This window comes from Eucyclogobius newberryi, unplaced genomic scaffold (genome assembly GCF_026437365.1).
Source record: "Eucyclogobius newberryi isolate DKJ021-1_F unplaced genomic scaffold, fEucNew1.0.hap1 SCAF_7, whole genome shotgun sequence".
Lineage (NCBI taxonomy): Eukaryota > Metazoa > Chordata > Actinopteri > Gobiiformes > Gobiidae > Eucyclogobius > Eucyclogobius newberryi.
This window is the reverse complement of record NW_027316389.1, coordinates 18,049,185-18,067,062: the sequence shown is the minus strand read 5'-3', so window position 1 is coordinate 18,067,062 and position 17,878 is coordinate 18,049,185. Positions and strand designations below refer to the sequence as shown.

The 17,878-nt window shown below is 42.1% G+C and overlaps 1 protein-coding gene across 4 annotated transcripts; it reads right to left on the bottom strand.

Moving 5' to 3' along the window:
- Window positions 1-455: 455 nt before the first annotated feature.
- rfx4 (regulatory factor X, 4) lies at window positions 456-17,698 on the bottom strand. Of its 4 annotated transcripts, none has more exons than XM_072434579.1 (18): window positions 17,502-17,698; window positions 14,739-14,825; window positions 14,537-14,597; window positions 13,350-13,473; window positions 10,613-10,674; window positions 10,299-10,512; window positions 9,746-9,823; window positions 8,807-8,970; window positions 7,754-7,854; window positions 7,612-7,670; window positions 7,359-7,503; window positions 6,077-6,171; window positions 4,779-4,896; window positions 3,143-3,262; window positions 2,657-2,815; window positions 2,402-2,561; window positions 2,191-2,329; window positions 456-1,366 (listed from the first exon to the last, which is right to left on the bottom strand). In XM_072434579.1, the coding sequence occupies exons 2-18, from the start codon at window positions 14,752-14,754 to the stop codon at window positions 1,094-1,096; spliced, it is 2,088 nt and encodes a 695-aa protein (XP_072290680.1). In that variant the 5' UTR covers window positions 14,755-14,825; window positions 17,502-17,698; the 3' UTR covers window positions 456-1,093. The 4 variants fall into 4 exon arrangements, with proteins under 4 accessions (XP_072290680.1, XP_072290676.1, XP_072290678.1 ...); XM_072434575.1 differs by lacking the exon at window positions 17,502-17,698 and adding an exon at window positions 16,427-16,683; XM_072434577.1 differs by lacking the exon at window positions 17,502-17,698 and adding an exon at window positions 16,427-16,683 and having other exon boundaries at window positions 2,402-2,522.
- Between the last annotated feature and the right edge of the window lie 180 nt (window positions 17,699-17,878).

Sequence of the window (17,878 nt, the reverse complement as noted above, 5' to 3'; positions counted from 1 at the left end):
AGAAAGAGAGATGGTCCGGGGCCAAATGCGGCCCTTAGACAAGTCTTTGTTGGCCCTCAGGCCTCCTGCTGAATTGGTGAAAACAGGTAAAGTGGCTCTGTCAAACCTATATTAAAGGCATTTGAATTACTCCCTGTGGTAACCACAGATCTGTGCCCCTTTGCTTCAAATATGTTTCAAAATGTGCCAAGATAAAAGTTTGGACTGCCCAGCGCTAGAATCAGGGTCAAAAGTACATGACCCGAGCAGCAGGACCTTTGGTTCATAAAAATGCAACAAATCAGCTCTGGAGAATATCTGTTATTTTCAAATTAAAAAGGAATGCATGTCATTGTCATAAGATCTTACGTTTATTGTAATAAATAAAATTAGGACACGTCTAAATGTCAAAAAACTTGACCAGTCACTGCTTTGAGTTGAATCTTTTCCATTTCACACATCAGTTTAACACTTCATAAAGACAGCGTACAGTGCTTTTATTTACAAAAAGTTACAAGACTTCATCATACTGTACATATGTATAATTTTCTTTTTTACAAATACCCATAGGGTAATAGGTCCTCAGATTTGAATGCATTGTAAAACACACAACCCTAGGTTAATGCATCTTTCACTAGCCATAAAAACATGTTACAAAGTTACACAAAATACATACTATATATTTATATATATTTATATATTGTCACACAAAACAACAGAAATGACATAAGTCACACAGCTGTTTCACACAGCACATAATTAATAAAAGACCAATACAAAACCCATGAGCTCACTGCTGTCTGAGAGTGTGGTGTGTCTGAGCTGAATACATTAAGGCTACAAACACAGAGCCATGGTACGATGCTGGTCCAAATGAGACAGCCCTGACAAGAAAGACAGCGCAATTTACATTCCTAAACTCAAAGGCACATCTTGGCAGTAGCATTGCACTCTCAAAATGATTTTGCTGCAGGTTTGGACAATCTTTATCGTTTAAATGAGAACAAAACAATCTAAAAGATTTCTGTAATTGTCAATACATCCATTCAGCTTCCTCAGTAACACTCATGCTCATGATCCACTACACAGCTGCTTGTCCTTCACTTACACGTGGCTATTTGGCCCAACCTGTCGTGGCCTCTCCATTAATGTAGGCAAAGCCTGGAAAATGTTGTGAGTGCTCATATTCTGTGTTTCTGCGTGATCCAATAGGGGAGTACATGTCCCCAGAGCCAGCAAAGCGAGATGAATGCATAGGTGGGCTGGTATAACAGCTGTTTGCTGGAGACACATCTGGCCACCGGGGGGCGACAGGTGCCGGGTGCAAACGAGGAGTACTACCCATTAGACAGGGCTCCATCCTTGACATCTGTCCATTGAGCTGGTACTGTAAACAGAGGAGAGTGTTAAACTACATCCACTTTATCAACAAACATCTAAAAAAGCCAGTAATCGAAAAGGACAAAAGCTAAAACCTCCCATTTTTCATTCAAGACTTAATGATGAGATTTACAAAAGTGTGAACTCTGTGGCACAAAGTATGCTGACCCTGCAAATGGTAATTTACTGTCAATGGAAATTATGGTGCTAATGGAGATAATGCCCAGTGAAATTGTCTCGTTATAGTGCTAATAGGAGGAGCTTTCAGAACATGCTCATAGTGACAGCTCTTCTTGTTAACTAAAATACTTAACAGCTTCAGCTATATTAGGCACATCCTACACAGACAAAGTACCAGCATTGTGCAGATTTGAGCACAGACTGTCAAAAAGAGTTCCTTTTTCACACTAAAAATAACCACAGGCAAATTCATTATCAGGCATCACGCCATGGAACAAGATGGTCAGAGCAGGTCAGAGAACACACAGCTCAGCTGCTTCTTTTTCACAAGCAGAAAAGAGACCATTGAATGACAATATTTTACTAATCAGCCCCTTGCCCTGCACTGACCAGTGAGAACAGAGATGAAGAGATAATCAAGTAGTAATAGCCTTTCCGAATGCGCGGCGCCACATTTAACGGCAATTCCAAAGTTTTAAGAGGCCGTTTCAGGCACAGTGAACAAGGCTCAAGTACAGACAGCAGTAAAAATATTCTTCAAGGTCTAAGATGAAGAGGTCAAATTATACATATGAATTTAAGAGTAAGCTTATCCTTTGTCAAATGTATATGTTTGTCATTAGGCCCTTGCAGTGCCCTGATGAGACTGACCTGTGCAGAGGAGCGGTGGTACGCCGAGTAGTGCAGAGGAGCTGCGATCGAAGGCTCATGTCCCAGACTCGAGTACTGGCTCTGGATCGCATGAGGATGCTGGTTTGCATAAGCACCATAGTTGTAACTCCCAGTATACCTGAAATATTGATTATTTGAATTGGCTTTGAACTTTTAACAAACGTGCATGTGTTTGCATTAGTCTTCTTACCCATGCTCCTCTCTGTAGACTGGCAGGCGGTGGGCTGAGGACGGGGGCGGGACCGGGGCACTGCTCCTCATACACGACAGCTGATGTCCCGCCTCTGCAGAGGAGGCACCTGCAGTAGTCACTGTGTATGTAAGGGACCAGGTATATGACTGAACAGCGCCTGGCAGACACATATGTAGACACAGAGGAAACCGTGTTGTAGCCGCAGTGCTACGCTTGGTGTTCTGTGTGATGGAGGAATGAGCAGCGCCTCACCTGTGGAAGCTGGTGCTCCGGGGAACTCTGGAGACACAGCCGCCGTGGGAGAACCGGCCGAGGAAACGCCCACAGAATGGACTGATCGGGCAGGGGAGTACGGGGCTGGAGATGGAGGGGTGGGAGTCGTCTCCGGGAGCGCAGATTCTTCCTCTCGCTCTGCAGAAAGTGTCTAAAGCTGAACCTCACTTTTTTTGAAATATACTTTACATAGGATCAATATATAATAATACATATATCCAAACAATGAAGGTAATAAAAATCAGTTTGTGTCTAAAAAGGCCAGAGAGAAAAGCTAGGTTTTTAACAGGATTTTAAACTGCTCTAGTGTCACAGCAGCTCTAACATGCAGGTTGATGAACAGGGCAGAGCATCTAAAGCACCAAACCATCATTTAAAACCATTCACTTTTCAACCAATTCAGTTAATTTGACGTGCCGTGACAATAATGTTCAGCCCATATCTAATGTTTATTTCAGGACTAACCTGTGGTGCCCTCCTCCTTCATGGCTTTCATGAGGTCGTTGGCCCTCTCCTGACAGTGCAGGGACTCCATCAGATAAAGCACATAGTCATCAAACATGAGGTGGATCAGATGGAAGGACCCTGTGAAAAATACAATACATTTATACACACTTTCTCGACTCACAGGATTTATTGGGCACAGCTACTCCTCTATTTGGCATTCAGAATACAATTACTTTCCCATTTCCTTTTCTATCCGTAATTTCGGCTTTGAACTGCATGGCATTTGTAAGGAAATATACAAAACACAGCTCTTGTGGCAATTTCCTTCTCAAATTAGGGATAAATAAATGCATAGAAAACTGTGTAACATACATAACGCTTTTTTAATCCCATATAATATAATGAAGCTCAAGTATTCAGAACACAGTACTTGTGGGCAATGTAACAATATACGTTTTATTGCGGGTGTCTGGTATTCCGTTACTAAATATAGACCTTCAAAGTTTTCTTCCCGACACCGATTACATAGCGTCCGCCATAAAAGACGGTCAGAAATAATTGAAATATGTCTGACGACGAAGTTATGAGCGGAAATGTCCAGTGACCCCCGGGTCGTGCAGCCGAGGTGGCCGCGGTTTGTCACAATTGTGTCATTGTGCGGGTCACTGCTGCCGCCGCGTGCATAATAAACACTCGGGACCATTCAACGCTGACCGCTCGTAAAACGGAAAAGACGGGCAAACGCGTCGGGGAAGGGGAGGAGCGCCGTTTGGTAATTAGCTGTTTGCGCACAGGACCTTCTTTATCAAAACGCCGCAACCAGCTGTGTCTTTGATAGGCTCGGACAAGGGCAACGGACCGACCAGGGCAAGAGAAGTGTTATTCATTTTACGGCTTTGTGTTTGTGTTTGAAACTGCACTCGTAAACATAAAACTAATAAAGTAAATGGGTTGTTTTTACATTTACACGCCGCACCTTTAGTAGAGTAGTTTTCTGACACGATACTTTTATTTCTACTTGAGTTTACGTTGTTTGAACGCTCTGATTTGAGTAAGAGTTTTGGTTTTCATTCCGGTGTAAGTCTACGTGAAAAAAGCTTTTATAATATAATATAATATTAAAGGATTTAAACATTGAACATATGATTTGTTTCGGTAGTTGATTATTTTTGTTGCTATTCTTTCGGAATTCCAGAATCTGTGCATTATTATTCACTCATAAATCATAAATAAAAGTTTGAATCAAATCAAGTAGTAGTTTCTCCCAATATTTTTGCCCTTACTTCTACTTAAGCAATATCATTTTAAAGTAACATCACTCTTACTTGAGTTCAAATTTTTGGCTTCTCTACCCACCTTTGAAAATAAGACACATTTGTCCGTTTTATGCAGATATTGTAAAATGTTGACTTGCCATAGTTTATTTGGTGGAGAACCTCTATAGTTTTTTTTGTTCCGTCATTTTGCCCTTTACTTAACCAGGTTCTCAAGAGTGCCCTGGTTAAGAGGCGGCAGCGCAAACGTCAAAAACTCATTCACACTCAGGATCATTAATGGACAAATGGTCGAAACCTTCACTCAGCTCGCAAACACACAGCTCATTCTGGTTCCTGTCGACGTCGGTAAACTGATCACAAGTCAATTAACGGCTCACCAAAGCTCGGGGCGCTGTGGAGGGTCATATCCCGAATGACTCTGGTACCAAAACAAGACCACATCAGCAGGAACTGTTGCGCCACCTTCTTCAAGCAGCCGGGCCTCTTCAATGCCACCTAGAGAGAGCATTTCCATGAGAAAAGAGGGGGATGGGTGGGGGCCGGTGATGGGTGGGGGCCGGTGATGGGTGGGGGCCGGTGATGGGTGGGGGGGCCCGGGTAGTTTTAACCCCTGGGTTCGCGCCGGGGCTTAACCCTCACCGACGAAAAACATGTCAACAAGTCAACTATTTAATTTGCCCCCGGGGACACGCCTCCCTATTGAACTATTGTCCGGGCGGTCCGGGACGTTGCCGGGACGACCAGATTTTACAAGCCCATATCTGGCACATAATGGGACGCAAATGGGAAGCTTGAAGACATCATTAACTGGGAGGATTGCATCCAAAGAGCCTCCATAAGGGATAGGGGAGTGGCTTTGAGTTACAGGTGTCTCTTTGGAGGCAAATGACAAACTGCGCTGTTAAAGCACAACACAACAGCAATGTAGTGAGCGCTGTGACACGAATTAACATTACTGTGGAGGAAAAAAATAATAATAAAACGCTTATAATACATACTATCATCTGCGTTTTTGTTCTTTTTGAGGTAAGGCTGAGCGAAATGGCAAAAAATAATCATATTTTCCATGAGATTGTTCATTTTCTTTTCAAAATGCCTTAAGTACATGATTTAAGTGACATAAACAAGACAGACTTAGATTAGTACAATTTAAACAAATAAAAAAGCAACATTTCTTCCTCAAAACCAAACGCTTTTACTGACTTGGCTGTCGATCTCTCGGTTAAAAAGACCAAACTGCAGCCCTAATTTGAGGGTACGGATCAAGATAACTTTATGGAAAAAACATTGAACCTTCTCACAATTTGTTGGAGATTGGCTCCACAAACATATGAAGTTTCTGTTTTAAAGCCCGTTCTACATCATCATCGACACCTTTCGTGACTCATAACGCTTTTTGGAGCTATTGTCAAAAGATAATTTCACTTTCACGTTTCTTCATCATGTCAGAGAACATGTTGAGCTTTGTATCAGTCTTGGTTTCATGTGGCTAGTCTCACCAGTCACAGAAACGTTAACCAAAAAACAGGTCAAAACAATCTTGCAATCCGGAGGTCAAAAAGGCAAATTCCACCGTACAATTCTGACCCGCCCGTCCTCCGGCTCACTTTGAAACTACGGGGATTACAGAGTGTCAAACGATGTCGTGTGAACGCAGAGAGACGGCAACACCGACCTTGACGACGCAGCGGTCCACCATGGAGTCCAGCCAGTCAATATAAGCCTCGATGGGAGACTGCTCTTCCAGCAAGCGGTCGAACTCTTGGTACACTGCGAAAAGACAAAAGACAGGCCGCCGTCTGGTGTGAACGCAGTTTGACCATGTCCGACCCCGCGGGACCAGGGCAGAGGAGAGACAAGGAGCTGCTCCGCGGGGTGTGGTCAAACCGACTGAACTTCTTTAACCTTTTTGGTCTCCGTCATAACGGCCCGACGCTGCTGGTCGTGGGAATAATTGCTCTTTGACGATTGTTCTCTCACGATTTGTAGTATTCTTTGGGGCCGACATGAAATCTAGAGTATCGTGGCTTGATTAAACGTTCGTTGATCGATTGATGTTGGATTGCAGCTAATTGCTACTGCCACTTACACTAAGAGCATGTTAAACACTGACTATGGGGACTCTCTCGCAACAAAAACGCAACAAAATAAAACACTGACTATGAAAACAGGTGTGAGCAGTGGAATGAGCGATAACAGAAAGATGAAACAGAAGTTATACTTTTTTTCCCTTTCGTACGAACAATGACTGTGAATCAAACATAAAGCGCTTCATGACAGTTATGACTTTATGTTGTCTGCACTGATACGGAGCAAAGGATCATGGGCTACGTAGTTCCCTCTGCTTTAGCAAAGAGGTTTATCGTTTGTTACTTTGTGACAACATTATTGAAAGACAACACGCGATCACAATATTTCGGTTATTGTTACTACTTCTACTTCCCTTTTTTATAGCTTCAACAAATATAAATGCCATTCTTACAGGTGTACTGCCAACATTTTCTGGTGCAGAGTACGTTGCATGCTTGTCGCCATGGAAATGTTATTGCTTTGCCAGGAGTATGCTCCACAGTATTGCACCATTTAAGTTATATATCTAGCTCAATCTAGCATTTGCTTAACCATCTGTGTTTAAATCCCTTGAAAAGCATGCATTCTTACTGTGAGAGTGGTTGAGTTCCCACAGATCTGACCCGTAACACGACCCGGTGGCGCTATCTGTTTGTCTCCACGGCGATAGACAAGTTTACGGCCATAGTGTCGAACGGCAAAAACAATTAAATCTCAGCGGAGACGAGCGGGGCCTCCATCGGAAAAGTCACAAAAAAGCAACCTTCACGTTCTTGTCTCGCCTCAGATATCGTACTGGCAAACGTTATATTTTCTACTGTAACACGCGTTCTAAAGCATATAACCCTGCCGTATGTGCACGTAACATGTTCGCGATGTGGACTTACAGTGGATTATAAGCAGCCGGTGCTCGTCCTGTGAGTCCTCCATGGTGTAAAGTGTCTGCTTGGTGATGCTGTTCAGGTCCACGTTCCTCCAGTCCTCCAGCATTTGGAAGGTGATGTCGGCGCTGTTTATCACCGTCCGCGACGCCTGCGGACAGATAAATCTACAATATTACCAACGCGCGCATATCCATCGCTCTTATCAGTGTTTTCGCTCACAGGGATTTTTATTAAACTTTCAGGCAGTGATAGGCACCTGGCAAAGGTGATTCAAAGATGTTTGTCGCTTTAAAATCTGAGAAAACCTCCTGGACACTAAAAGAAAAGAAAGAACAAGCAGTTAATGGTATGCAAAAGGTTCATCAAAGATACGGAAAATGGTAAATATACAAGCTTACATTCAAATTTGATGTTCCTCAGGTTTTCAGGGAGGTCGTGAAGTGCAATTTTAAGCCATTCGTCAAGTTGTTTGGCAAATTTTCTTATGACCTGAGTCAAACTAAAATAAAAAATACATAATTAAAAATGCTGAACATTTCTGTCTTCAAATATGTTAAATACAGTTAAATGGTAAATGTTTTGGTCAATGAACATCAGGAAAGACAAATACTTAGAGAATACAACACATTATTATTCATAAGTAAAATAATAATATAGATTCACAAGTAGTAGTGCATTACCGTATTTTCCGGATTATAAGGCACACCTTTTTTCATAATTTTGGCCGGGGTGCCACTTATACTTATATTCATACTTATATACTCCGGAGCGACTTATATGTGATATTATTTTGTTATTTTCACACTTGCAACCGTATTTCATACTCCAGTGCGACTTATATATGTTTTATTCAAATTCAGCTTCAATCAAAAACATTTTCTCACTGAACCTATTGAGATTGTTCATAAAGTAATGTAAATAAAAGTGTTTTGCATAAAGTTTTAAAGCAATTTTCATCATTATTTAAACAGTAACTTCAATACCGATAGATACAGATGACTCATTTATTTATTTTTAGTTTTATCCTATAGCAGATTTAAATTGCTTTTCTTTTTTCTTTTAAAATACTGTATTTTCTGGACTATAAGTCGCACTTTTTTTCATAGTTGTGGCCGGGGTGCGACTTCTACTTATATTTATACTTATACTCCAGAGCGACTTATATGTGATATTAAGTGTTATTTTCACACTTGCAACCACATTTCATACTCCAGTAAACTTATATGTTTTTTTCTTCTCTCATTTTTTGGCTGGTGCAACTCATACTCCGGAAAATACGTTGTTTTATCATTGTTCATTGTTTTATGTTTACCAAAGCATGTTCCAATGTTTGTGACTTCTGTTCATTGGCAATGGCAACACATTTTTCGGATTAATTTCATTTTCAAATTTAACATAATCTGGAGCATATAGTACACGGGTGATTCCTCCAGGGGCTCGGCGCTCGGTACCTGTCAGGCAGTGCTTGGAGGACGGTGGGCATGAGCACACCAGAGATGGCCTTGTACAGGATGGAATCGCAAACGCCCACGATGTTGACCACGGTGGCCGAGCCCAGGACGGGCAGCATGTGTGGAGGCATGCCCTGCCAAAAGTGCAGCAGAAAACTTTGGACCTGCAAAGAAAAACGTACACAACATTTACTACCATGAGTGTCTTTTTAAATTAAAGGGGACGTATAATGCTGCATCAACCTTTATGAGCTTTTAGCCATGTTACAACTGTGTTATCTTTAGTTTACTCAGAGTTGTGTCCGGAATGCTTGAGGCCTCAGAAAAGGTCTGTTTTCACCTTCCCCTTATACACTCACTTTTTTAAGCTAAAAATAAAAAAAAAGATTTAGACTCTTGGTCATACATATTTAGGTTCAGAAAGGGCATGCTGTCATTTTTCAACAGTAAAACCAAGTAAATGAAAATTCCATGCTTGCTACGATGAAATTAAACTATGAAGAGGCAGGGATTATCAATTATGCATTTTTTAACAGTTAAAATTCTCCCATTTCTGTTACCAACCCGTTTTAGATCCATTCACCAGCTAACAATGAACAAAATGTTGAATAATGATCGATGCATGTTATAGTTTATGATAAAAGTACAGGGGAAAAGGCATAATATGTCTCCTTTATATGTGCACTCTGTAACAAGCTTGTCTCGCTGGTCTCCATGGAGATGCTATTGGTTTGCCTATAATGTTCCAGAGCGTGGCATTAAGCTTGTCCTTCTCCATTTTCCATCGTCAACATTGTCATACTGGATCAGGTATTGAAGTATGATGGTGAAACTATTTGTTAGAATTAAAGCCACAGATCTCGAATATTTATACACATTAATATAGATTTGCCTCTTTCCAAACAATAACACACATATAGCTTGAATAAAACCTCTTGCCTCGTCAAAATTGGCCCGAATGACCGTGTCCAGTATCCTCTGACAGTGCGTTCTGTACATCATGATAAACGTCGACACCTGCGGGGAAAACACGGCAGTTTTAAGGCAACAAACAAACAAACAAAGGAAAAAGAAAAACCCAACATCTACTTTCCACGGTGGGAAACCTCAAACGGGCTGCGAAAACAAGAAAATAAATCTCGCACAAAGCATGTGAACCAATAAACGGGCATTAAAGGTCTGAGCTTGCAGCGGAGGGGTATAAAAACCAGCTTTAGAGATCAGGGGAAAAAAACAAACCATTTAAAATCATGGCCCCCTCTTTAAAAGTCCGACAGCCAGTGCATGTCCTTTGTCCGCACCTAGATCTTATTATCTCCCCCCGAAGATTAAGCGTTAGCGAGAAGCCAGCGTATAAATCCTCGAGGACCTTCTCCAAATGCCGCGGTTAAAAGAGCCTAACCAGAGGGGGCGCGTTGATGGTAAGACGGTGCTGAGAAGAGGGGGGGGGGAGTAGTAGTTGTGAGGATGGACTTTTAAAAGCGGTATTTACCCTCTCTTCTGGCAGACTGGCGGGCAACTTTAGGTCTTTGACATTTGGGAACTCTGGCAGCAGCGTCCCGAGCTTGGAGCGCGGTGAATACGCCACTGTCTGCTTGGTGACCTCTTTCTTGCCCGTTTCGTTCACCCACGCCGCGCCCTTCTTGGAGTACATCACGTCGTAGTACTGGGACGTCTCCTTGACCGCGATGCCGTAGTAGTGGTACCTGCAGAGAATGAAACGGGCGAGGCAAAAACGTGTCGTGGGCGGTTTGTGGGGAAGATCTAAACGGGTTTTTTTGAGGGAGGAAAGATGAAGGCGCTTACTTTGACTGACCCCTCGTCCCCAGTCGTCTGGTGGTCAACGCTGGAAACTGCTGCCGTATGATCTGTGTAATGAGAGCAGAACATTGTGGCTTTGGAAAATTATCCATATGCGACACCTAAAGCAGGTGTAGGTCTAAATCAAGTGTTTTTCGTATAGTTTTTTTTTACATTTTTGGTAATTGTGAGAGACAATAAAATGTTTTGAGCAAATCTTTTACCATTTAACTGGGTGATAAGCCAAACATTTTAGGCCGAGATCCCCAAAATAACCATACAACTGACTCGGGACCCCCACAGTAAAAATGGCAAAGACGTCTGTAATAATATCAAGTTGTAAATCTAAAGATTAGGTTTATTTTTTGTACATATTTTAGCAGTTCATTATCGTTATCTGAACCAATTTCTCAAAAACATGCTGTTTGATGTTAAACTGAGGACACTGTATTACATCAGTTTAAAATGACATTATGAAATCATCACCACACTTTGGGAACCACTATGATAAGCTATTTTTCTATTTACAGCGACAAAAATGACTTAATCCAGCATCTGACAGAGCTGAAGGGGTAATAGAGTATTCTGATATAATAAACTTAAATTGGCACACAATTTTAAATATATAACATATTTAGTACATCTGCTAATGAGAAACGGCGTTCTGTTTTAGCTTTGTGTATTTGCTGTAAAGACATGATAATAATGCGATCCATGATAATAATATGATCCATCCATCTAATTTAAAACAAGATACAACCCGTTTGGGATGGGGAGAGATCAGATAAAACTGCGAGGAGATTGTGCAAACATGTGGAAGATGATAGTGAGAAGAGCTGTAGTTCGAAGAAGCAGCAATGACAGAAAAAAAACATGAAATAAAATACATAAAAACGTGTGGGGCCAGCATTGTGAAGCGACCGCACAGTTTATTCAGTATAAATTAAGTTACGATCTTGTTTTGTGTTTGTGGACCGACTCTCGCGTCTGGTCTCATCAGAACTGTGTCTCGTTCCACCCTCTTGGACCTTACAGTACTACACTATATTACTATAACATCCTCAGACAGAATCCCCCATTATTTTGCACTAAGCACCTTGTGAAACTCTCATATCTGTAGCCACGGGGGTGTTCCTCTTTTACAGACATCCATTTATGACATTCTGAACGTGAACGCTTCTCCACAGTGTCCCCCTGAATCATCCAGAGCCGCCCTCACTCCTCCCTCTTTCTCTCTCTCTCCTTCTCCCTACTTCTTCCTCCTCTCCTCTTTTTTTTGTCCAAAAGAAGATTGGCTCCTGAGTCCGGCTCCCGGTGCAAGAAACTTTAGCAAACAGTGTAGCGCTCCATTGTGTGGGATGAAAAAAGAGGCCAAGCTGTGAAGTTTCTGTCAGGCCCCGCTTGATAAATGAGCAGACAGGGAGGCAGTCCAGGCCCTCTCGCGTTTTTTTTTTTGTCCAGAATCAATGAAGCCTTCCCAAAGGACACCCCACACTGCTCCAGCCACTGATCTAACATTCCGCAACATCTCACCCTTCCAAATTTCCTTTAATTACACATTAATCCAGGCCCCTTCTCTTTTTCAATATCTTCCGACAGGAGTGGAGCAGGGCGGAGGTGGCTCGGGCTGGGAGTGGGGAACCGGTGGGGGGAGCTGGGGCTCAGTAAACTCCTCGGGGGTTGTGGGAACAGACCAAAGCCCGTCTCAGTTGGCTCTAGATTAGGTGTTGCTGCACAGTCCTGCTTCACACCGATGTGCTCATGATGATAAGCTGTTGAGTCCAGGCACTAAACGCTCGCAGGGAAAGGTTCAAGGTGGCTCCAGGAGTTTGGGGAAACGCCAGGAACAAATGCCTGGGACTTTGCACCGAACGGGCAACGCATTCAATAGTAAAGAAGAGGTTTTGTCATATTTTCTTTCCCTTTAACTGACACATTAAAGTCATAGTGTGGTTATGAAGATACACGTACAGAGTAACTGTAGTGTTCAGCTCATTATGTGGACGACATAACAAATTCAATTATTTTTAGGTCTTAATGGCACAAAATTCCCAAGTCTTATAGAATATTTTGCTGACAACAATAAATAGTCTAAAAAAGCAGTGTTTGAACTGCAATAACCAACAATATCCAACAGCCTGAAACTAATTGAAAATACAGGTACTACTAATAAGAAGATATGCTAAATTTGAATACTGAGCATATTATCTGCTTATTTACACACACACACAGACACACGCACACACAGACACACACAGACACACACGCACACACACACACACAGACACACACGCGCGCGCACACACACACGCACGCACGCACACACACACAAACACACACACAGACACACACACACGCACACACACAAACACATGGAAATAATGACAGGCATGTATGCAAGTATGTGTTTGTATATACGGATGAAAGTCAGTGTATGGATATATGGAAATGTGTATGTACATATGTGTGTGTATGTATATGTGTGGTTATATGTTCACGTGGTACAGTGGAAATAAATTTAATTTAATTAAAAATTGAGTGTAATATCTCAAATTTGCTCAAAGTGACATTTACACATTTAGCACATTTTTGATTCTATAACCGCTAAATACTGTCATCAAGACAATAAAAAAATAAATATCTAGATTTTGCAAAGCTAATATGGATAAAAGAAGATACATTGACTATATGTCAGAACATTTTGACCATGTTTGGACGGTAAACAGCAGGAAAAGCGCCGCACCTTTCCGAAGCTGGCGGCGTTCACTGGCTGCATGTCGTGTTTCTCGCTGAAGTCCAGGTAGTGCATGTACAGGGCGCTGCGGGGAATACACACGCCTTCCGCAATCTCGTAGTTGTCCTCCAGCCTGTGAACAGAGCAGTGCCTTTGGTGACGTTTTGTGCGTGTTCGTTGAAACAAAGAGAAGAAACACAACTGGAAATGACAGCGTATTGTTGTGTACGTTTGGTTTGGCTGAAAACAAATATGGAAATATTTTAATAACAACATATTCAGGATGTGTCAAGCACAGTAAATTTAAAGCACAATGAGGAACTGACCACTTGGGGGCAGCACAACAAACTGAGGATGTACACTAATTATGTACTGTTTTATTTTATTATATACTGTACTGTAAGTGTATTTTATTTTTGATCAAATAGCTTTTAATGGAGTGTGTAGTATAGAAATGTAGCACAAAAACATAATCACAAACACACAAATCAACACACACAAAGTTGAATTAAACTTGATCGTTGCGTATTTGATTTTTACATGTAATCATTATGTTTGATTGCATATTATTGACTAGTTTTAGTTCTTACATGATACAAACAGAGATTAGTTTTGAACCGTTGTTTTGTTCATACTTGTATTACATTTAGTTCAAGTCTATTTATTTTTATTTCATGCAACACCTTATTTTTATACATATTTTATCAATTTTTTTATATTTCACACTATTATTATTCACTGTTGCTAGTTTGTAAATATTGTTCACTGACAATGTCAGTAAAACCTTTTTCCTTGATTTTTCCAAAACACTGCGCCAAGACAACAATTCACGTCTTGTTTTACATTTATAGAAATATTTCCACCAGAATTTATATCACAATTTCCTTTATTTGTTTAAGTTGAAATTAAAAGCCAGCACAAAAAGTACAGCGCATCTGCAGCTCTAAACAGGTAAAAATATGACAAATCAAATTGTTATTTTATTAAGATAAGCAAAGGTGGAATTATAAAAGCAAACCTAATCTGTACTAACGCTTTTTCGTTCAGGTAATGACTTTAACTGGCATTTTATAATCAACAACAGCTTCTTGTGGTTCATGACAACAGGCAATATCTACATGCAGAATTCTATTATATTAATTAAACTTTTTAGATTTTTTTCAACTTTGTTCGCAACACAAGAAACACAGACATACCATTCAAGAGTCGCAGGCGTGGAGTGCGGTTTAGATGCTCTGTTATTCTCCTTTTCTTCATCTGGAAGACACAATCCCAAACGTGAAATCGGACGGCAAAACACATCAAACTATAATTTAAAGGTCAACGTGTCGGGTACGAGTGCAAGTTATATACGTTTAACAACAGGGGACTAAGTGCGAGCGACGGCAGGAGTCTTACTCTCATCGTTGGACATGTTTCCCAGAGACGTGTGGCTGGAGTAGCGCTTGCTCTCGCTCTCATTGAGGCATCTTTCAATCCAGCTCTCTGAAAACACATGTATCTACTTTTAACATACATTTTAAACATTCGTAGTTTCAGTATTTTACTATGCGCCTGATGTCATGGGTGAAAAGAAACATTCCTATTTATATATACTGAAAAACACTGATCTAACAATCTAACATTTTTATAGATTTGACAAAAGCTCTAATGACACAAACAGTGACTACTGCAGCCTACAGAATACACATTAAAGGTCACTAATGTGTCAGGCTGAGCTGACAACAATCGATTGTGTGGGCAGCCGAGCAGCCATGGCTCTATTTGAGATGTTTTCACCAGGACGGCAGGAATCCAGCATTGTTCCCGACTCTGAGCGAATACACTGACTTCAAAAGGGCTGGGGACATCACTGGGCCAGGCTGTTGGAGCACAGGCCTTTGTCCACCTTTAATTTCTCCCTAAAACAGCTCCACTGGTGTTCTGTGCACCACTGAGCAGCAGCAGCAGCAGCAGCAGCAGCAGCAGCAGCAGCAGCAGCAGCAGCAGCAGCAGCAGCAGCAGCAGCAGCAGCAGCAGCAGCAGCAGCAGCAGCAGCAGCAGCAGCAGCAGCAGCAGCAGCAGCAGCAGCAGCAGCAGCAGCAGCAGCAGCAGGGAAACCTACAAATGTTTAAATAAAAAGGAAAATGATATATACTTTTTTTTTATCATGTGTGTCCCCAGTTCTGCAGGTTAAAATGTAAGCTCATTTTAGGACTACTGCTACTTTTTTGTAAACGCACTGGGATAAAATCATAGCAGCATTTTCTTAACTGATGGAGGACAACCTGTTGCTCCGGCCATGGGTGGTACATTTCAAATGGTAATTGTATTACATAATTTACTAGCAGTCGCATTAGTTTAACTGCACGTTTCCTATTCTTGTCTGGTCTGAAGGGACAAGTTATGTAAAGTGCCAAATATTATTTAGGAGATAATGACGGAGATTTTAAAAATGTATAAAAAGCTCAATCTAATGAACAAAGTTCTGCAGCTGAGAAAGTGAATGAGAAAGTGAATCCGCTGAAGTGAAGCTAATTCTCCTCAGAAGCTCAGCCTCAAGCTTCATTTGCCACAGGGAGAGACGAGCTACGGATCCAAATAAGTGGATTAAATCTGATCAACAAGTGACAATGGGGCACTTAAATGTGGAATTTAAAACCTCAGATCAAATAATTACTTAAACATTCTGCCATGTATTTCTAGTTTAATGCCAACAAATATTGCCATCCTGACAGATATTTTGAACATATCTTATTCTTCTTTTCCCACACAATCATAAAAACTTGGCTGACACGAGCAGGTGCAGGAAATGGACAGAAATAGTTTGAGATTCTTTTCTTGTAACTAACATACTAGATTTGGAAAAAATCATGGCCAAAACCTTTAGAAGAAATAACTCGAAAAACACTGTATTTGAGAAATTTCAAAACCCTCCAGAATGCCGTCTCTCCAAACAAAGTAAAGTCAAATGAACATAAGAAAGTCCTGAAAGTCCTGAGAGTCCTGAGAGTCACTTGGACATCCGCCGCTCCGGTTAGAGGCCCTTCATCCGGCCGGCGCAGATCCAACAATCCCAACTAAGAGCCACAGTTTGCCGCACTGACCTGTGGACTCCATATCAGGCTCCTCCAGCAGCCCGCAGTGCATCCTCTTCCCATCCACGGCACCTGCTCCCTCCAAGAAAACGGCCCCGAAGACGACGGCTCTACCTCTTCTCCCCCAGCTCGGTGTCCCCCGGGTCCCTGGGTCCTGGCTCTCGCTGCTTCCGTGACCACAAGCCGCCACTGAAGATGTGGAGAATCTGAGGAGGTTGCGCCCGGAGAGGAGGTGGTGTCGGCGGGTCGGTGGGTGGGGGGTGAAGAAGGAAGAAGAAGGGGAGAAAAAAAAATACAAGGGAGGGGGGGGGAGTAGTAGAGTCTCCAGAAATCCAGCGGGGGGAAAGCCAGAGCCGTCAAAATGTTTGCTGATGTTTCATGGGAAAAGGGCTGATTTTATTGGAGCCCTGATGGGGGGACATGTCATTGATAGGCTTGGACGGCTGATGAATGGGTCCGAGTCAGATGGGGATGTGGCAAGGCTCACTGGAAGTCTTTTGTGCGCCTGTTTTGAATAATAAAGGCTCCCACCCCACAAAAAGAGAGAGAGAGAGAGAGAGAGAGAGGGACTTGGATCTACACAAGTCCTAACACAGTGGCCTCCCGTCTTCCATTATGGCGTTTAATATGTTCTACACAGCCGTCAAGACTACAAATAAATATGGAAAGTCACTTCGGTCACTTGCGATTCAGATCGAGACACCTGTTGCAAAAAAATAAAAAAATCACTTAATTTTCCCCCGAACGCCTAAGAAATGAAACTGTGGACGGTCTAAGCTTTGCACAAACTTCCCAACATCAATAAGTAGGGAATTTTTTCTCTTTCCAAAAGTTCTCGCCTTCTTTTTGGCCACTATTTTTTTTTGGAAACCTTAGTTTGGTGCGCCTCTGTAAAGAAAAGCAAGGGGACCGGCCACAAAGGGGGGGAAGTAAAAGTGCAAAGCTTGAGGCTGGGAGGGCTCTGATGGAGTGCCTGAGAGTTGGAGAAGGGAAAGTTGTGATTAGAATATGAATAGGTCCACGGGAGAGAGCGAAAGGGGGAGAGCGGCGGAGGAGAAAGGAGGATTATGGCTGAATTACTCACCGCACTATGGGATGGCTATGGAGGAGGCTTTTTTTTTTTTGGGGACGGTCGGTGCGCAGGCACGGAGACTCTCGGCACGCTGGTCGCCCCGTGGCCACCTACGGCAAATGTGAGTGAGGGGATCGGCATGGGACACTTACTCCCCACACGAGTCTGAAAGGAAAAGACGAGAGTTAAAAGAAGAAGCGACATCGGACGCAACAACCAAAAATGTGAATGTATTGCAAAAAAGCACGCTATGTAACTCTTCAAGAAGGAGAATCAGCCACCTGCTTGCCTCCATGGAGAGGTCGGTGCTTTTCCCGGAATGTTCCGCAGTGTGGCATTAAACTTTTCCATCTCATTTTGTCAATTACAGGCGTTCACAATATAATAAT